Source organism: Natrix helvetica (genome assembly GCF_964273705.1).
Source record: "Natrix helvetica genome assembly, chromosome: 1".
Taxonomy (NCBI): Eukaryota; Metazoa; Chordata; class Lepidosauria; order Squamata; family Natricidae; genus Natrix; species Natrix helvetica.
Genome location: NC_138548.1, coordinates 233,719,716 through 233,741,812, shown reverse-complemented (window position 1 = coordinate 233,741,812; position 22,097 = coordinate 233,719,716). Strand labels below are relative to the sequence as shown.

The 22,097-nt window shown below is 42.2% G+C and overlaps 1 protein-coding gene across 1 annotated transcript in view; it reads left to right on the top strand.

Moving 5' to 3' along the window:
* FAM20A (FAM20A golgi associated secretory pathway pseudokinase) overlaps nucleotides 1-21,059 on the top strand; it is a 70,080-nt gene extending 49,021 nt beyond the window's left edge. The window contains 6 exon segments of the mRNA XM_081934610.1: nucleotides 1,967-2,082; nucleotides 7,680-7,860; nucleotides 9,301-9,410; nucleotides 13,243-13,324; nucleotides 15,586-15,645; nucleotides 18,363-21,059. Coding sequence (XP_081790736.1) covers nucleotides 1,967-2,082; nucleotides 7,680-7,860; nucleotides 9,301-9,410; nucleotides 13,243-13,324; nucleotides 15,586-15,645; nucleotides 18,363-18,624 — 811 coding nt within the window. The 3' untranslated portion in view covers nucleotides 18,625-21,059.
* The last annotated feature ends 1,038 nt before the right edge of the window (nucleotides 21,060-22,097 follow it).

Below are 22,097 nucleotides of genomic sequence, written 5' to 3'. Positions count from 1 at the left end.
TAACTGTGGTTAAATATCAGTATCAGCTACTGACGAAGGAGAATATTTGTGGCTCAGGGTTGAAACGAGGGGTCCTTGGTGCTCTCTGAGCTCCGTTGTTTTCTTGCAGACATTTCGTTACCCAGTGCTGGCACTGATGATGTTACCTAGTGTGGGTAATGAAATGTCTGCAAGAAAACAACCAAGTTCAGAGAGGTCCAAGGACCTCTCATTATTAGCAGCTACCAATGTTAACACTCTGATGGCACATGACCTAAAAAACCCTTTTTTGAATTATGAGTATCGTATCATGATATTCCTTTCTTTGGGTAATAGGTATAATTCCAGACCTTTTAGACAACATGCTTACACTGTGATTCTAATGCGAAGGACAAAACAGCCCAGCATGAATAGAAGTGTTACATTTCAGAGGATATAATTTTATTTCTTCTATTTATTTGTTACATTTGTATGCTGCCCATCCCTCCTGTAAGGTGACTCCAATAGATTGGAATAGGTGTTCTCGGTGAAATGTCTCCGTCTGTGCTATTCTTAAAGATCAAAATGTTGACTAATGTCAAGGCAGTTCTGTCAAGTTATATCCCTGGAAATCCTTGCAACAGAAGAAATTGGTGTTTGATGAATCAGAACAATGGAGTATCCAGCTTTGCCTTTCTCAATGTATTCTGCAAATTTATGGGGACTATAATTCTTAGAATACTCAGAATGTTTTGGAATTCTCAGATGCATTCTTAGAGTATCATACCAATAAGAAGGCGTTTCTCAAGCAGAGCAGGCTGGAGAATTCTGGGAGTTGAAGTTCAGACATCTTAAAATGGCCAGGATTAATACTGCAGCAGGGTAGCCAATGGGGATAAAGTTGGCTCATTCAATTTGGCTCATTGGCTTTCACCCGCCTGGAACTTCAGTGCTCACCATTCTTGTGATGAGAAGATTTCATCCTTCCCTGGGATTAAAATACGGCTCATTTGCCTACAGTACATGAGCTTCTTCCCTGACATACCATGGAAAGCTCTTCTTAGGAGACGTTTAACTAAGTTACTGCTGCAACACACCATCCTTGCTTGCAGAACCATGTCAATAGCCAACTTCAGAACAAGGAGGGCCCACATTGAACCAATAAGTCCTATATTCTGATGAAGACATAAAAGATACTATATTTTCAGCCTTCTGTAGAGTTATGCATTTGACTTCACCCTACCCTCTTTTGGTTTTCATGAGGATGACTTATTTGCTCTGAAATTTCCTGAAACTGAAAATTACGTTTGTGTGTGTTGCATTTTTGCTGATAAATAAATGAAGGGAGACTGGTATAGATCTATTTCAAGCTATTTAGCTCTCATCAGCTAGCCATACCCTTACTGGGAATCGAACTTGAGCTGGTTTTTCTGCCTGGAAGGCTCCTGGAGTGGGGCTGAAAGGCAAAAGGGAAGCAGTATGCTCCCTCCCATATTTGGGCATACCAGGTGCTTTGACAAAAAAGAAAAAACACTATGCTGGGTAGGAATCTGACAGAAACCCCATCAAGGAAGTTAAATGGACAGAGTCTTCTTCATCAACTCAGATGATTTTGTTGTCCAATTTGGGGGTTCGTATTCTGAATACTTGCAGAGAAATTAATCTAACCTAAATTTAACTGGGAGCGCTTTATAAGCCAACAGGCCTGGCCATCCTATTCTTTAGTCTCAACTGGCAACCAATATATTCAGAACATAGTCGTGTTCTATAGATTTTTCTGTGGAGCACAGACAACTTTCAAAGAACGTTGTGAGAACAACACGGAAAGTAAACTTTCTCCATGTGGGACATTGTTATGGATTATACCATCATGATGGCAGATTAAACTAACAAAAATATTATGCTAATGTTTACAAGATCTAATGGAGACCCAGACCAGATTCAGGTTAACAAAAAGGAGATCTCTTTCTTTGCATTGATCTGAGCAATACCTTTTTGCCCTTTGCAGAATCCTGGATTTTCGTCGCGTCCCTCCAGCAGCTGGGAGAATGATTAACGTCACAAAAGAAATTTTAGAAATCACAAAGAATGAAATCTTACAAAGCGTCTTTTTTATTTCCCCAGGTAAGTTTGTTCCATAGATTTATAGTCAGTCTTTATACTCAAACGTGACTACTCAAAATGGCCAGCAACATTTAATAATAATAATAATAATAATAATAATAATAATAATAATAACAACAACAACAACAACAACAACAACAACAATAATAATAATAATAATAATAATAATAATAATAATAATAATAATAATCACCATCAGTCAAATGCAAAAAGCTGCACTGCTTGGATCTGCACGTATATTACGAAAATACGTTACGACGTCCTAGGCCCCTGGGTGGGGTCCGACTAGTAATCAATGCCAAATCCAGCGAAACAACTGGCCACTGTGATACAATCGTATAATAATAATAATAATAATAATAATAATAATAATAATAATAATAATAATAATAATAATAATAATAATAATAATAATGGCACAAACCAGCAGTGGTAATTCCAGTGGTAATCGGCACACTGGGTGCTATTCCAAAAGCACTGGAATTACATTTAAAACAGTTAAAACTTGACAAAATCCCCATCAGCCAAATGCAAAAAGCTGCACTGCTTGGATCTGCACGTATATTACGAAAATACGTTACGACGTCCTAGGCCCCTGGGTGGGGCGCCCGACTAGTAATCAATGCCAAATCCGGCGAAACAACTGGCCACTGTGATAGAATTGTATAATAATAATAATAATAATAATAATAATAATAATAATAATAATAATAATAATAATAATAATAATAATAATAATAATAATATAAACAGTTGAAAACATGAAATAAATTCAATTAAGAACTATAATCAATTATAAAGTACTGGGAAGTGGTACATAAGTCTAAGTGCTAAGTGCTACTTTATACTGCACTAATGAGGCCTGACTTGGAATACTGTCCCCAGTTTTGATTACCACAATACAAAAAGGATGTTGAGACCTTAGAAAGAGTACAGGGAAGAACAACAAAGATGATGAGTCTGAAAGCTAAACTGTATGACAGTAATGGCAAATCTTTTTGTAAAGGCGTGGCATAATTGTCCTCGTGTGAGCAATAGCACGCATATACATGCCGAGACCCACAATACAATGTGCCGTGCCCACCTGTACCTGGGTGGGGCACTTGTTTTTCGCCCTCCCCAGCCTCCGGAGGCTTTCCTGAAGCCTGGGAAGGGCAAAAATGGCCTCCCCGGCCCTCCAGAAGGCCAAAAATCAGCTGGCTGGTGCGCATATGTGCACTAGAGCAGATGGGTCACATGCCGGCAAATATGGCTCCATGTGCCAGCTGTGGCACCAGTGGTGGGTTGCAGGCAGAATGCCCTGGTACGGGCGTACCGGTCCCTGCCAGGAGCACCGGGTACCGTTCCAGTACGGTGCTCTGGAGGGCCCACCCGCCTCCCTGAGCTCCTTACCTGTATTTGAGCAATTCAGCACTTTCACGCATGCGCACGGAGTGCATGGCGCCTGCGCAACACTCTGCCGAGCAGCTGGAGCATCACAGAGGCCGTTGCAGAGACGTTGTGGAGGTAAGGACGCATGCGCGTGGTGCGTGTGTGCTGCAAGCGTGCATATGGGGGACGCCGGGCCCCGTTGCACTGGACGGGTTGCAACGGGATCCGGAACCCACCACTGTCTGGCACGCATGCCATAGGTTCACAATCACAGCTGTATGATGAACAGTTCAGGAAACTAGGTATGTCTCTAGCCTAAAGAAGCAAAGGATTGGGGGCAACATGATAGCCATCTTCTATGACTTGGGGGATTGTCACAGAGAAGGGATTGACTTATTCTCCAAAACACCTGAAGGCAGAACAGGAAAGAACGGGTGGAAGCTCATTCAAGTGAGAACCAACCTGAAACTAAAAAGGAATTTCCTGACAGGAAGAACAATTAATCAGTGGCTCTGGAAATTGTGGGTGTTGCATCACCCATGGTTTTCAATAAGAGATTGGACAGCCACTTGTCCAGTGTGATATAAGGTTTTTCCTGCATGAGGAAAGGAGTACACTAGAACAGTGTTTCTCAACCTTGGCAACTTGAAGATGTCTGGACTTCAACTCCCAGAATTCCCCAGCCAGCATTCGCTGGCTGGGGAATTCTGGGAGTTGAAGTCCTGACATCTTCAAGTTGCCAAGGTTGAGAAACACTGCACTAGAAGACCCCAACGTCCCTTCCAACCCTATCTTTTAAGTTGTAAGATACGTTTCATATTCTGGAAATTGTACAGATATCCTAAGAAGATGAATCTGGGACAGTGGAGGAGTCTTTCAAAGTTTCCTTAAATAGTCATGCCATAAGCTATTTATGACTTGAAAGCACAATGGCAGCACCTTAAATTGAGGTGTTCAAGTTATATCACTTTCCACCCGCTTGAATCAGAAACACATTTCTGTACCCCACTTCAGCATGAATAAAATTAATTATTCTATTGGGATTAGAGATGGACAAGAATAAATGTTTCGCCTATTAAAGAGGCGTCACTTTCAACACCCTCATGGCTGAGAGTTACTTATTTCCAGCACTACTGGTGGATTGGTCCTCTTCGGCTTTTCTCTTTACCACACAACAATCTAAGAATTCAAAATAATAGATAAACATACTCAACTTCAATGTAACAACAATCAAACTTTGACAGCCACTCTAAAAGCCATTCAACTCGGAGGTCACCATCCATTGTGATTGTTGAGGCGTTTTGACAGAGGGCTGTACCAGAGGCGGGTTGCTCCCGGTTTGGCACTGATCAGACGAACCAGTAGTAGCAGCGGCAGTAGTAGCAGCTCCGCCCACCCACCCAGATGCTTCTGCACATGCACAGAAGCATCGCACATGGGAGTGTGCCCGAATCTGTAGTAAAAAATTGGCAACCCACCACTGGGCTATACCCATAAGTTTCTTTCAAAATTTTCTCCAGGCCTTGTTTTCCACTTTGTACAACTGAGATTGCTCCAGGTTTAGCCAGGCAAAATGGGAGTCAGTATTTACTAGAATAAACCTGATCATCTTAAATTTAGTTGGAAAACCTGAATTAACTAAATGAGCAAATGCAACAAAATGGACACATTCTTTTCCTGTTGTAAGCATCCATAGATAACCAGCATGTTTATATAAAACCTGCGTGCCCAGAAAATTTGTCATATTGGAAAGACTCTCGAATTTAACTATCAGGGAGAGTAAGCATTAGTCCTGTCATACTTCCCTGGCAGTTTAATCTCTGAACATTGTTTAGACATCATTGTTGTACCAAGCAGTAATATGTAGCCCTCCCATCTCATATGGCGACTCTGGATCGCAAACCAAAAACGAATGTTCAAAATAACTAAGAACAAATGCAATTAAAGTAGTTAAAAACTGTAATAAAATGCTTAGGAACATAAACACAGTGCAACTATTTCACAGGTGCTATGGTCCTATGACAAAACCATGTTTTAAGGGCCTTGTTATTACTACACTTTGCAACTTTGAAGGACGATCTTTTCCCAATCCTATCTACCCAACCCATTGTAGCGGAGAGGCAGAAAATGTTATGACTCCAGTCTCTAGGACAGTGATGGGTAACCTTTTCGTCACAGCATGCCAAAAGCGCGCACCCATAATGGAATGTGCACGTGCCCCCTGTGCTCCCCGCCCCCTGCATGCGCGCACATCCCTGTGCATGCACACGTGACCCGGTAAATGCACACGTGACCTCACACATGCACGTGAGCCCCCCTGTGCACACCTCAAGCCCCCCATGCATACGTGTGTGACCCCCACATGTGCCCCCCGCACATGTGTGGCAGAGACCTGAAAACCAGCTGGCCGGGGAGAGGCGGTGCGCATGCACGGTGGAGCTCAGCTGGGGTGATGGCTAACGTGCCCTTAGAGGGGGCTCTGCATGTCACCTGTAGCACGCGTGTCATAGGTTCGCCATCATGGCTCTAGGACAGTGGTGGGCAACCTTTTTTTTCAACTGAGCCAAATCTCGCCAAAACCACAATTGAAATTTATTTTGAGAGCCACATTTTTAAAACCGAAAATACATAGGATGGTACACTGTTTTTAGTTTCAATAAACTCTGGCATTTGAAGCACGCAAGTCTTAAAGCTGTCAAGTTACAAGATCCTTGCACCCCTAACCCTTTAGAAAAAAAAACCCAGGGGTCTTCAAACCTGACAGCTTGAAGACTTGTGGACTTCAACTCCCAGAATTCTGAGAATTGAAGTCCACCAAGGGCATCAATCATATTAGCCCAGGGATCTGCAAAATTGGCTCTTAAGACTGGTGGACTTCAATTCCCAGAATTCTGAGAATTGAAGTCCACCAGTCTTAAAACAGCCAACTTTGCAGACCCCTGTGTTAGCCCAAAGCCTGGTGCTGGGCCTTGCTCCCCCATTGGTGGAGCCCCAAGAAGCGAGGAGGGAGAAAAAGAGACGGAGGCCAAGGAGCTTCCCCCCCGCCCCCCCAGCAAAAATCTAACCGGGGAGCCGGGCAGTAGCAAATTAGCCAATCATGCGAGGAAAGCGAGGTCTGACCGGGTGGGCAGCGAAACTCCAGGGCTCTCTGTTCTAATTCCCCGTGAAAACTGTTGCCTCTGAAGCGTTTGCTCTACTGTTTGAACCTTTAAGCGTCCCTTTCCCTTTTTTCTTTTCAACCCACAATGATTAGGGAGGATCCTGAAGTCGGGCGGGGACGAGAAGTGAGGAGGCAGAAAAAGAAACGGAGGCTAAGGAGCTTCCCCCCTCCCCCTCCCATTGTGGGTTGAAAAGAAAAAAGGGAAAGGGACGCTTAAAGGTTCAAACAGTAGAGCAAACGCTTCAGAGGCAACAGTTTTCACGGGGAATTAGAACAGAGAGCCCTGGAGTTTCGCTGCCCACCCGGTCAGACCTCGCTTTCATCGCATGATTGGCTAATTTGCTACTGCCCGGCTCCCCGGTTAGATTTTTGCTGGTCCCCGCCCGACTTCAGGATCCTCCCTAATCATTGTGGGTCGAAAAGAAAAAAGGGAAAGGGGCGCTTGTTTTGAAGTGCCCGAGAGGAGGGAGGGGAGCGGGCGCTTCAAAACAAGCGCCCCTTTCCCTTTTTTCTTTTCGATCCACAATGATTAGGGAGGATAATAATCCGGCACACAGAAGAGCCGCATTAAAATGTGTAAAGAGCCGCTTGTGGCTCGCGAGCCGCGGCTTGCCGACCACTGCTCTAGGAGATCCACCTAGTGAGATGAGGAAGAAGGGCCTTCTCTGTGGTGGCTCCTTCTTTGTGGAACATCATCTCGGCAGGGATAAGATGAGCCCTCACAGGACATTGGTCAAAGCCCTGAAGACGTGGTTCTACCAATAGGCCTGGGAACCCCAGAGTGATACAGAATCTATCAAGTCTCTGGTCTGATTGTTGTCACCTGAGAGGTGGAAGTTTATTGGTTTTTGTATCAGCGTTTTGTAAGCTGCCTGGAGTCACCCTAAATTGGGAAGCCATATAAATTTTCTTAATAAATAGATAAGCATATGGGCATCAGGTGTTGTTATGCAATCACACCATTTGCATAATGACCTCGTGATGGGCGTGTCTGTATTCTGACGTTATGGACAACCTCTGTCCCTGTATCAGTCTTGAGTCTCATTACGGATTCCTCTCTCCATAGCCAGCAATGTCTGCTTCTTTGCGAAGTGCCCTTACATGTGCAAAACAGAATATGCCGTGTGCGGGAACCCACACCTCTTGGAAGGTTCCCTCTCGGTTTTCCTGCCTTCTCTCAACTTGGCACCGCGAATCTCCATCCCTAATCCGTGGATCCGATCCTACACCTTTGCAGGAAAAGAGGAGTAAGTGGGTAAATGGACCTCTCTTTTTGCTTACTGCTGAGACCAAGGCCACCCTTTCCAAAAACATGCTACGCTACGCTTATTGGGCAGGGCAGCTTCAAGGAGGCCCTTGGTCCCTCCGTTTATGTAGAAGAGAAACAAGGATGTAATCTTAGACACAGTTACTGGAGGGTAAGTCTCATTTAATTCCCCAGCCTTAGCTCACAACCTCGATTTTGTATTCCTAATCTGGCCCATCCAGAAGCAAACAGCTGCATTTGGACCAAAGGTCCTAACCACCATAGCCAAGATAATAATAAACGCTCTTTCCATTTTCTACTGTAAAATGACAGCTACTAGGAAGTCCAACAGGAGCTTATATATGAAGAGGTGTCTGGACACGCCTGAGGGAAGAGTGAAAAAATTTAATCCTCTTACTATCTCAGTCTGGATAAAAATTGCTTCTGAAGCTACTTTTTCCATACCTAGCCGACAAAAACTCTTTGGATGGTTTGAGTCCAACTCTTCGAGGAGCTGCAGTGGAATAAGACAAAAAAAAAACCCACCTATCATGTGCATTGCCTTATATTCCTTGAGGAAAAATCAAGATATAAATATGAAAAATCAAAAGTATTAAATGTAGGCTTACCTTGAGATATAAAAACCAACTGTGGAGGGCCTATTATTATTATGATTGTGACAAGGAGAGGGAAAGAATGATACTTCTCTTCCCAACAGTGTAGAACAGGGGTGTCAAACTCAAGGCCCAGGGCTTGGATCCGGCTGGCAAGGTGCTTAGATCTGGTCCGCAGGACCGCAGTGGAAACAACAAAGATCTGGCCCAAGGGACCTCTGCCAGCAAAAATGGAGCTCAGGAGGGCTGTGTGTGACCCTCCCAAGCTCTGTTTTTGTTGGCAGAGGGTTCCAAGAGGCCGTTGCAGCCAAAAACAGAGCTTAGAAGGGCTGTGGGCAGCCCTCCCAAGGTCCTATTTCACTGTTAGAGGGTTGTAGGATGCTGTTGCAGCCGAAAACAGAGTTTGTGAGCCTGCTTTCACTGGCAGCGCACTCAGGCCACCCTGGGCACCCCCGACATGAATGACGTTAAGCTGGCCACACCTCCTTGCCACCCCACTCACCCCATCCTCTCCTGAGGTCAAACACAACCCTGATGCTGCCCTCAATGAAATCGAGTTTGACACCCCTGGTGTAGGCAGCGCTCAAGCTTCTCTACAGATGTTCTTTAGATGTTTTAGAAAACTTGGCAGTTTGGAAGATCCCTGCCTATTGTTTGCACTCACTTTTTGCCCCGGACTCCTGGCTTCACATGGCGGGCTAGGCCACAAACCTTTAATTTCCTCTTAGAGTCCAGTGCTGCCTTTTCCCTCTGTTTGCAAGAAAGGCAGTAGATGGGGATGGTGCTGATGCCAGCAGCAACTCTCTTCTCTTTGATCTTTCTCCCAGGTGGGAAGTAAATCCTCTCTATTGCAATACTGTGAAGGAGATTTATCCTTACAGCAGCGGCAGCCGGCTACTCAATATCATTGACATGGCCATATTTGACTTCTTAATAGGTAAGTAAGAAGAGGGAGGGATTGTGATCCTCATGGATCTGAGGTGTTCTGTCCAAGAGTAGAAATTTTTTCCTGGGGCATGAAATAAAGCCGGCTTAGAACATGTTGATAAATTCAAAACTTTCCAGGTTTTCTGAGTTGAATTCTCTGGTTTCAATGTGGGGAGTGGAAGGGGTTAGCTAAATTCCTTATCTGATATATATCCAAGATCACTGCCAATGTGTCTGCAGTCATGAAATCAAAAGATGCTTGTGTTCTGATCTAGACTTCCTGATACAGTAAAAAGCTGTAGTCCCCAAAACCCTCTTTTTCTTTCAAAGGTTGTGAATTATGTTCATTCACAGCCCGTAATGAGTCCCAAATAGTTGAAAAGAGTCCTATAGTAGGCTGTCAAAGTCCTTCAGGGTAAGGCTGATAAGCACCTATATTTATCTTCCTTGAAACGCTGCCAAAGACTTAATTAGCAAGGCCACACAGAGCAAAGAGTCAAAATGGAGCTTCAGAAGGTAAACTGACCAGCATAAACTAAGTTGCTTCCTGCAAAGGCTCATGTGCCTTTGCTCCTTCTTTATGTCCCATGGGAAGGGCCAATCACCTCCAAGCCTTACTCCCAAGTCATCCCTTCTGTCTTAACTGTTCTTGCCTTCTGGCAGTTCTGCGCATGCACGCACTGGGAGTCTCATTGCTGTCTGACTCTGGAGGCTCCAGAGGCAGCACATAACTCCCAGATGGCCCTGGCCCCCTCTCTGCCTCCGACACAGAGCCCTCATCAGAGCCTTCCCCAGACTCCAGGACTGGTCTATGTTCCTCCCCAACCTTCTCACTGTCCAACTCTGCTGCCAGCTCCACAGGCCGGCAGTGGACCACAACAGCTTGATCTTTGGTAAACCATGGCTATGGCAAACCTAGACAACCTATTAAAAAGCAGAGACATCACCTTGTCAACAAATATAGTCAAAGCCATGTTTTCCCAGTAGTAATGTATGGCTGTGAAAGTTGGACCATAAGGAAGGCTGAGCGCTGAAAAATGGATCCTTCCAAATTGTGGTGTGGGAGAAGACTCTTGGGAGTCCCTTGGACTGTTAGGAGATCACAAGTCAATCCTAAAGAAAACCAATCCTGACTGTTTTTTGGAAGGACAGATCCTGAAGCTGCAGCTTAAATACTTTGGCCACCTAATAAAAAGAGAGGATGTATTGGAAAAGATCCTGGTGTTGGGGAAGAATTGAAGGCAAAAGGAGAAAGGGACAGCAGAGAAGGAGATGGTTAGTGTCATCGATGCAATGAACATGAATTTGGGCAAACTCTGGGAGACATTGGAGGACCAGGGACCTGGCATGCTGAGGTCCTTGGACTTGTGAAGAGTCAGACATAATGACTGAACAACAACAGCAAACAATATATCAACAATGCAGAGAAAAACAATCCTTTGGGGTGTATTTATGTTTTCTCCAAAAAGTTGGTTCATTGTGGAATTAGTTCTATTTTATCCTTACAATATTCACATTGAAAAACAATGACTGGCCCCAATGAGCTTCTAGACTGAACAGGAATGTGGGTCCATTGTAGTCCAACAATTCAGCAATCAAACTCTCCATTTGGGGTTGGGGGTTTTGGGGGGAGGGGGAGTGCGGGAGGGGGGTTGTTTTTGCAATGGCCAAATTACATCAGATAGAAATAGCAGGAGCAATTTACTATTTGCTTTAAATATTATATAGTCATGCAAAAGGGAAAAAGCTACACATTCATTCACTCATCCATTCCAATTTAGATATTGGCAGTTTTAAAAAATGACAATGGTGGTTTGAGGAATGCCAGGTGCATTGGCATGAGATTTTGTCTACTACAATCCATGCCAATGGGTTAACTTCACAATGTTGTTGACATGCTGAGTTGTTTGTGCTTGATTTTGTCTCCATGTTAACAACTCACACACGTAGGCACACGCCAGAACAAGCCTCCTAAATGTCTTTCTTTCTGCCACACGCCATCATGCATTCTTCTAGAATTTGGCAATAGGGAACAAACACGTTTTATAATATATAGCAAATGTCTCCAGTTGACTGTTTGGAAATTTGAGATGTTATTGTGAACGCCCTTGGAAAATGGCCGCCACTCCTTGATGGCAGAAGACAAATGGGTAACGTTGCTTCTCATCACGGCTTTTACTTCCCAAGATGCCTTCTACCTCCATAATTTTGGAGGGTAGCTTTTTCTCCCAAGGCAGATGGATACACATATTCACAAAGCATTGGATTGCAAAGAGTCTATTCATATTGAATATAATAGGACTTTTTTTGCATTGATGTAGGGCTGGTCCTATGTCTCGGGAAATACCTTTCTTTGCAGAATTTTCATTTTTAAATGAAAAGAATGTCAAAACAACGGCCAGGAGAATGTGGGAGGCCCTGCTATATATCCTGACTTTGCACTACTTAGGAAAAGCAGTCCAGCTGTGCTCCCTTCTACTGGGCAAAAAGGATATTGTACACTTTAACCAGACTTTCAAATGTCAAAGTCTTGGCCTCGTCAGGAGACCACATATCTTACTTCCGCTGAGCTGCAGCCAGAGGAAGGAATAATTAAATAGTTGAAAAGCTCAGAGTCCTAATATAGAATCCGGTGTACATCCCATGAAGATTAATAACTTTTCCTGTAATGGTGGTTTCTAACTGTATTGCAGTAGGGCAGTAAAGCCTAATTGACCACAACATGCAACATTAACAGAACTATAGAACAAATGAGACTGCAATTTTGTGTATATACATTGCCCTGGCTGTTAATCTAAATTAACTCAAGGGGGTTTCTTGTGAACATGCAATCATGGAATTATATTGACAGTCATGCTAGCTCCTGGGAGAAAATAGTGGCATTTCATGCATAAATATGCGTGTATAACCAGGAACTCAAAACTGAGTCCAGCGTTCTGATGGAAGCTTCCCAAGAGCATGAAACAAACTCCTTTTTCCCAGCAAATTAAATTACAGTGAATTCTGCTCATTCACGGCTGGCAAAGTCTTTCAAAGGAGGATTTACAGTCACACACCTTATCTGGCTTGGAGAGCTGCCAGGTCAATATCTCCAGAACTTGGCAAGGAGTCTAGGAGAGTCACTAACCAATTAGTGAACTAATTGTCTCCTGCAAACTCCACTCCCCTTTCGCTCCTCTTTTATTTCCTCTGGGAGGGCCATTCATTGTCTGGTCTTACTCCCAAGTCGACCCCTGCTCTTTAGTTGTTCCCTTCGTCTGGCAACTCTGCACATGCACACACTGGGAACAGGCTCCAGCTGTCCGTCTGCCGCACTGCTTTCTGACTCTGACAACAGCTGATAACTGGCATACGGCTCTGGCCCCCTCTTTGCCTCTGACATAGAGCCCTCATCAGATCCTTCCCTAGACTCCAGGACTGGCCCATGTTCCTCCCCAACCACCTCACTGTCCGAATCTACTGCCAGCACCACTGGCCGCTGGCGGGCCACAACATCCAGTTTTTAGACCCCATCTAGAGAATTCCAGATGTTCACTGGAGTACAGCTGCAAGCTGAGCTAAGAAGCCCCCCGCCCCCAGGCCATAAGTAAAGCATAATAAAGTAAACCAATCAGTGTTAAGGAAACCAAGTTGTGTATCTGCATCCTGAATTGTCAGCCTATGTGACCCAAAAGCTTTCTGTACGCTCTTTTAAGTAGCTGGTTCTCTCACATAAAAAGGGTTTGATATCTCTTTTTCAGCCGTTCTTACTCGATGGATGCAGGCTGATTTCTGTATTTAAATAGGGGGTGTGGGTCTGCATGTGTTTGTTTCCCATGCTCTCCCTTTTTGTCTTCTGAAAGGTAACATGGACCGCCATCATTATGAGATGTTTACCAAGTTTGGAGATGATGGCTTTTTGCTTCATTTGGATAATGCCAGAGGGTAAGGCAACAAACCCCTCATAATCAGCATTCCCCCCACCTAAGCGCTGGCCTTGGCAATTTGCAGAGAGAACTGAACTTCAGATGGCCAAAATATAATAGGATATAATATTGGTGTAGAAAATATGTATGATAAAATCCCACATTAAAGTAAAACAGGGCTCCTCTCTGCTTAGGAGTTGACAGCCCTGGTCCCAAAACCTTAATTCACCCATCGTACTGTCTTTCAACCATATTTTTGTCCAATTCATATTTGAAAATTCATCCAAATCCAACATCGGAAGTAAATAGTACACAGGTTTGGTGGAGTTGTCCTCCCACACACGTAGAAGGTATCAGTTTCAGGAAGGCCAAAGGACAACCTGCAGGTTTAATATGCAGCTGGTTGCAAATCAATTCCTGGCATCCTCAGAGACATCCGGAGAAGCTTCTGTCAAATTCCCTGGAGATGCAGGACCGGTCATTATCAACATTCCAGGACAAGAGGATCAAACCTGTGTACTATTTACTTCTGATGTTGAGTTTGGATGAATTTTCAAATATGAATTGGACAAACATATGGTTGAGAGACAGTATGCTGGGTGAATTAAGCCTTGAAAGGGAGGGTGGTTCTGCTTGCCTTGAAGGGGGTCCCAGTGTCCCTCTTTCTTTAAGAAATCATTGCTGACTTGGAACAATTTTCATAGTCTCCAACGTCTCTGTTTTGGGGGAAATCATTGAGAAGATGGTCAGGTTGTACCTTTAGAGGGCTTTGGAGGAGATGAATTGTCTGGACCCTTTTCAGCTGAGCTTCAGGAAAGGATGCAATACAGGATAGACCCAAAGGTGTTGTTCTGACCTAGGCTTCGAGCGACAGTAAAAATCACACACTCTTTTACTTAACGGTTGTGAATTATGTTCATTCACAGCCCATAAACAGTCTGCGAAGAGTCCGACAGAAGTCTGCCATAGTCTTTCAGGGCAATGCTGATAAGCACCCACCTTTATGTCCCTTGAAACGCTGCCAGAGACCTGATTACCAATTAGTTTTGCAAGGCCAAATGGAGCACAGAGTCAAACAGAGCTTCAGAGATTAAACCGACCAGAATGAACAAAAATGCTTCCTGCAAAGGCTCACGTCTATTTGCTCCTTTTTTATGTCTTATGGGAGGGGCCAATCATCTCCAAGTCTTACTTCTGAGTCGCCTCTTTGGTCTTAACTGTTCTTGCCTTCTGGCAGCTCTGCTCATGGGCGCACTGGAAACAGGCTCCCCCAATTCCTCTGCCTCGCTGATGTCAGATTCCAGAGGCAGCACATAACGACCAGATAGCCCTGCCCCCTCTCTGCCTCTAATGCAGAGCCCTTGTCTGAGCCTTCCCTAGTCTCCAGAATTGGCCCATGTTCCTCCCCAACCTCCTCACTGTCCGACTCTGCTGCCAACTCCACAGGCTGCTGGAAGACCACAAATGGTGCTTTTTCAAGAGGCAACTGGACTTTCTGGTTTTTCTTTGAAGACATTTCACTTCTCATCCAAGAAGCTTCTTCAGCTCTTCTCATCCAAAATTCTCATCCAAGATTATTCAACTGTTCTCTTTGATGAGAAGCGAAACATCTTCAAAGAAAAACCAGAAAGTCCAGTTGCCTCTTGAAAAAGCACCTTTGGGACAACCATGACTTAGATGAGTGAGAATCTCCATAGACAAATACAGGATAGAGATGGTCCTGGTTCTTCTTAATCTCTCAGTAGCTTTCAATACCATTGATGAAAGTATTCTTCTGGACTGACGACAGGACTAAGAGTGAAATGTGTAATGTTGTGGTACTTCTTCTTTTCCCATGGTCAGTTTCAGTCAATGTTGATGGGGGAAGGCTAACTTCCTACGGTAAACACACCCTTTGGTTATGCTTCATGCTGTCATCTGCGTTGTTTTCTTGGGAACATTAAAGAAGTGGTTTCTCACATCCTTTTTTCAGAATATTTTCTTTGGTTCAAACTTGTGCCAACAACCCTGCAATTCCTAAATGATCCCAAACCAAAAATATGAATCAGGCTGTATCTGCTTAGCTTCCAAGCTCAGCCAACATTGGTTAGATGCTGCCATCTGTTGATTCTGTCAAGCTTCTTCCAATGAACTCTACATGTCTGCATTTTGAATACAAATTCAGTCAGTATCAAGCTAGGCCTTTGCCTTCTATTGACCACTCTGAAAGACATTCTTTCCCAGCATCCTGGATTGTTTGCTGTGCCCTTGACACTAACATTTGTTCCTTTGTTCTCACAGATTTGGGAAACATTCCTACGATGAGCTCTCCATCTTGGCTCCTCTTAAACAGTGTTGCATGTAAGTACTTGCCTTTCCACATCAGCCTAGTTGAATGGAAAGGCTACATGTTGTGGCCTGGAGAGCTAGCAAGCAAGCAATCAATCATCTGTTTTGCCTAACTATGCTAAATGAGACAAGCCAAATTCAAGACGTCCAAGTTGTTGGAACATGAAGCAATCACCAAAGGATTTCCCCCAACTTCTTTTTATCTGCCAGATTCACCATCTGGAAAGTGAGGAGGAATCCTTTAGAACCATGAAAAAAGGGTCTCACACCTTAGACAATGCTGGATTTGTTCACAATCCTGTGTGTGTGAGTGTGTTTGTGCATTCTAAATATCTAGCACCTTTGACAAAATTATTTTGCAGTTATTATAGTCCAGCATCATTTGCTACAAGATGGGCAGCAAATACATTCAATAAACAAACAATTTTCTAAATTATCTCCAACTCAGTGAATTTTGAGCTGCCTGCAATCACCAAGACTTCATTGCCTTACTTCCCTTTCAGATCTGCTATTCATCAAAGTACAAGGAAATTGAGGCATTCATTTTGATCCCTGTCGAGAACATTAAGACTTTATCGGCTTCTAAAAGGAACCAAAACTTCATCCATTTCTTTTGTGTCCCCCTGCAGTCATTTTGGGGTATAGGATTTACTCATAAATAGCAGTGCCTGTGTCCTCTCCAGGTTATTCTTTTATTAATTCATATAACTCAACAGCTAGACCTTCAAGAGGTTGGGCAAAGAGTTATTCATCCTCTGGGTTTCTTTCTCCAGCATAGCTAACCAATTTCCATTCTATCCCCTCTAAATTTCTACAGAAGCCAATGCCAAAAGCATCATCTGAAGCCATATAGATAAATAGAGCCTCCAGGTCTGGTTTCAAGAGTTGTTCCTTACTCATACCTTGCAAATCCTTCTGGTTTATAATTATAGAGCTGCCACTAAATCCTTTACACGTCCTTCAAGTTCGCATGCTCTAAATTGGCTTTTGCCCCCTCCTTCCCTGAAAGGATCACATTTTCTTTGCCAAAATCTTTTCCTAATTCAGTATAGTGTTTTTAAAAGGATGCTAGGGGGTGATTACATTGAATCCTTTATAAGCATTAAAACTGCTAATGGTTATAGTCAATATTTGCCCCTTAAAAACTGTGATGCAAGCATTGTGGATTTCCCTTGCTGTGTGACAGATAATAGGGAAGTGATTTGCTTCAATTTACTCAAGCTTCTATACTGGCTGTGTAGTGTTAATTTTACTACTGCTAGCTCTTTCTCAAGTTCCAGCTCCTAAACTGATATTGTTGGCAAAGTACCAATGTTGGGCCATGCTTCTCCTTACATCCAACAATATATATCTCAGTTCATTCTTTTGTTTATTTGTTGGCTTGTTTGTTTTGGAAAGACTCCTAGAATAGGGGTTGATTTGGGGTGATGCTTTCTAACCCTAAGAATTCAGGTCATGCTTTTAAAGCTTGATTTTTGTAGATAATTATGTGTATGTCCTTCCAATGCTTTTGACTTTTTTACCTGACCAACAGATATTGTAAGATGTTTATTCTATGTCACATTTCCAACATTTAGAATAGAATAGAATGGAATAGAAAGGAATAGAATAGAATAGAATTCTTTATTGGCCAACTGTGATTGGACACACAAGGAATTTGTCTTTGGTGCATAGGCTCTCAGTGTACATAAAAAGACAAGATACATGAGTCAAGGATTATAAGGTACAACACTTAATGATAGTCATAGGGTACAAATAAGCAATCAGTAAACAATCAATATCAATATAAATAGTAAGGATACAAGCCACAAAGTTGCAGTTCTGCAGTCATAAGTGGGAGGAGATGAGTGATAGGAGTGATGAGAAGACTAATAGTAATAGTAATGCAGCCTTAGTGAATAGTTTGACAGTGGTAAGTGAATTATTTGTTTGGCTGAGTGATGGTGTTCAGGGTCTTGGTGTGCAATGCTCTGTAGCATCATTTAATTTATTATTATTTATAATAATTTATTATTATTCATCTCTTTTTTTGAAATTATGGATAGGTCACATGCAATGGGAGGGAATGCACTGATTTTTACTAATTATTTTCAAGCATTTATACTTATATTTTGTGATTCTTCTACTTTTTCATAAGATCACGTGTAATTATTTCAGATAATGACGAAGTCATATATAATAATAGTCATATATAAATAGTCATATATAAATATATAATAGTCATATATAAATAATCTAAATCAATGGATGTTTAGAGCTCTGCACTGATTTTTAAATTTCTATTTATTTACTAATATTTTACCTTCCATCCAGTGTGTTCATTCTCATTTTCCTTTTTCCATTGTGTTGTCATTTATTTTATTTTTCAAATATGTCAAAATGGGGAAATATGAAACATAGGGAATGATAGGGAATGGGCCGAGCAGCATCCAACAGAGAACAGACCTTTTATATTATTATCAGAATAAAAACCAAGAAAAGTAACCAATAACTCCTTGCCTTCATAATTGAGGCAGAGGACTGGGCTTCTTTAGATTTGGCCTTTCCAGAAAAAAAAACCCTCAAGGCTTCTGTAAATAATACAGGTTAGGAGCTTGCAAGTGTGTCAAGTGCTCTGTTTAGCTATAAACTGAACACATCAAGGTTTCAAACATGAATAAGAATGCTTAGATCTTGATGGGTTTTTTTCATAAACAGATTGATTCAAAACTATCTTTCCTTTCCTTTAGAATCAAGAAGCTCACCTTGTTACGGCTGCAGCTTTTAGCCAAGCCAGACTACAAGCTGAGTGATATCATGAGAGAGTCCCTCCTTCAAGACCGCCTTGCCCCCGTGTTGACTGAAGCCCACCTTCTGGCATTGGACAGGAGGTTACAGATTATCCTGAAAACTGTGGAGAAATGCATAGAGGCCTTTGGAGAAGACACTGTTGTAGCCGACGCAAAGCCTTTGGAACCTGTGGCTTTTGACAGAATGACACAGCCAAGCTAGAGTCAAAGGGGGGTGGGGGGAAACTAGAAAACTGAACTTGAAATGATTGTTCTTCCTTAATCTGGACACTAAGACACAGGAGGAAGGCAATCCACAGCAGAATCGGGAAACCACTGGGTGGTTGAAACCTGCAGCTTTGGCCTCAAATTGATAGATGGGAATCGCATACACATCACAGCTACACAATCTTCCTGCCTCTTCTCCAAGAGATTGAAGATACACCAACTTCTGTAACGACCAAACTATGTCTCTCTCGGGATTTGCCTGGGCTCACCATGGCTAGGATTGGTCGGTTGAATAAAGAAACGGGAGAGGCACTAAAGAAACATTTCCGGAATGCATCCACACTGAGATGTAGGACAATATGAATAAGGTGGGCCTGTACCTCCTCAGGGATGTTTAGTTTATGGAGAACTGCAGTAGAAACTGTAATATAACTGTAGAAGCAGCCCTTGGCAAAAGCAAGCCATGAAAATGCGCCGATGTGGCAGACATTCTGGCTCTAACCTAGTTTAGACAACTCCACAATAGAAAGAAAAGCTACTTTAAGGCATAAAATCCCACACGTCTCACGGTTGCCAAGGAAGGGGAAATTGCTCTTTCTTTTGTGTAGAGGATCCATCAATTTGGGGTTGCATTGTGGGCGCCTTCAGATGATTCCAGATGTCCTTGATATCAAGGCAAGGCATATAAGCTACAATTTCACATTATAGCAATTGCCACTGAAATCTTTCCAGCCATTCACTTGGGAATAATGAAGACTAGCATCTTGATTGATGTATCATCACCAGCTAACTGTAGCAATGCTTTTTCAAGCAAACAGTATCATCACAGTGGAAGTTGAACTTACACACACAGAAACACACACACACACGTTCAGTGCAATGTCCGATGTAAAGAGTAGCAAACAGAATATGGGCTGTAGCACAGTGAGCAGAAGGAAATGTACCAAGGTAATCTACACCAACTTTAAAAGCACTAGGAAACACATACGGAAGTTAAAAAAAGATTTTGCACCACAATACACTTTTTCAGGGTGCCAGCCAACTTCACACACTTCCCATCCACTTTCAGACTCCACCCCTTTTTTTGCCAAAAATCACCCTTTAAGGCTTTATAAGCATGGTGTTAACTGACTGTGGGCACCGAATTTGGTGTTTTTTTATTCCATGGTTCTAAAAGTATCTGGTACCAGTAAGGGAAACACTAAGGTTGGCAGCTCTATGGCAGGTCTTCTGGCCTACAGCATTTCATCGAAGTTGGGTACAATGCCAACAATACAACCAAGGTGTTTGAGGAAATCAGATATCAACTGTTACGAGTTTCTTTCCCTGGTAAATTTATGCAAGGTCATTAAAATGTAGATTTTTTAAAAGTCTGGTCATCAAAACCATCCCCACACCCCTACCCTTTCAAATAAACTTGACTTTATCCAGTAGCCCTTCAAAACAAGGTTTAGTACACCAAGGAATATTGACAATTCCACGAGTCACCTCTAGTCCTTCCAGTAATTTAAAACATGTTTTGGTTTCACATCTGAAAACAATCTCTAGTGAAGATTTCTTGCACTGAACATGGACGTTGTCTCTGTTTGAGGGGGGGGAAATCTGGACAGAGAAGCTTGTCCGTCCACCCCATCTCCAAGGAGGCTTTTGGCAAAGTAATTCAGCATAGGAGGTATGAAGTTGGAACTCCAAAGAGCGACAAAAGTAAAAAAATCTAGTGTCATCTCCCATCTGATATTGGGAGTTTCACACGATCTTCCAAATCTTCCTGGTCTGGCAACTTTCTGAAATTCCAAAAGCTTCGTTATTACTACCGTATTAACCTTGGAGGCTGAGAATTCTGGTGTAGTTATTTGGAGAGTACAAGCTAGGAAAAAAACTTCATTTTGAAGTATACTTGGTATATTCCAGTTTTAACAATGAAAGCACCATATTCTTTGATCCCTTTCCTAAAACCTATTTATATTTTTTATCACCTGTAAGCAATTAACATACCAAAGCTAGATCTTCTACAAATAGGAAAGGTGAAAATTCACTTTCCAATTGTTATCTATGGACACACAAAAGCATTTATTGTACAAGTCCATGGGTAGCATATCAACTGCTGCAAACCTCCAATTGCTCTTTGAAAGGATACTCAATCATTATTTCGACAACTTTGGGGAAATTACCTGGTGCCTCCATAAACTTCCCTGGAGGAAAATACTTAATATTTGAGTGTCGTGTAATGTTGATAACCAAAGTTTGCGAATTTTCACTTCAGCTTGATTACTATCTTTGAACAATGGTTCATCAAAGAATATTAAATTGGTTACATTATTTATGTCAATGATTGTACAGTATTTTAGCTCCCTCTGCTGATAGCTTCCAGATATGAAGATTTAAAACATTCTTCAAATAAACTGTCTGGTTCCAAGGCCCAGGAATGCATCAGCATAGTCACTTTGGATCTGATCAGTTTCCATAAAGTAGTCACTATCTCCAGTGCTCTATTTTTGGAGATTTTTGCATGTTTTTACTGCTAACATCAATTATATGAGAGGTTCAGGAGTGGGTTTCTTTCAATACAGGGAATTTAAATACTAACTTGGTGTACTTCATCACTCATGAGTATATAAAAGGAAAAACCCAGGGTGAATTAGTTACCATAGTCAAACACTTGAAGTCTACCTAGATACTTGATTATCAAAAGGAATAATAACCCCCTACAATATTAAAACACTCCAATATATTGTTTTTTTATCAAGTAATCTTACAAACTGTTTATATTTATGAAAGTCACTTTTTCTTGCACTGGTTGATGCCAAAGCATCAGAAGATTTATTTATTTGACAGTCAGTCCATAGTTCAATTTTAAAACTGAAAGCAGAGCCCATGTTTATTAATTGATCGTCATTAAGTGATCTGCAAAACATAATAATGGTTGTTTCAAACATTTGCTGGAATTTTTGATCTATGGTTTGTTAATTACAATGTAATGGATCGGTTTGCACATTACACACTAAGCCATAAAGGATACGTGTACATTCCACATTAAGCCAAAAACATATAATCTTATGTTTTAGTGCAATGTGTGAACCATGGCTCCATTTTCCATATAATTTAACTGCAACAAGTTTTTTTTTGTTCTTATGAATCCCACTCAATTTATATATATATTTTATGAGTCAAAATTCTGTATCAAAGAAATTAGCTCTAATCATAATTTAACTCGAAAGTAACTATTTTCCAAGGTGAAGCTCCTCTATAGCGATCCTAGTGAAATAGAAAGCAGAGGGAATGAATGGCTGAGAGAGACAGGAGAAGAGCTGCTACCAAGTCAATGGTCAAATGGGAGAGGCCTGATCTACTATGAAGAGCTGAGAAGTTCATGTTTAACAATACATAAGGAACTATGTTACGTTAGCTAAGGTAAAAAGTGGGTCAGCATCAGAAAAAAAAGTAAGACCATCCCCAGCTAGTCTGTTC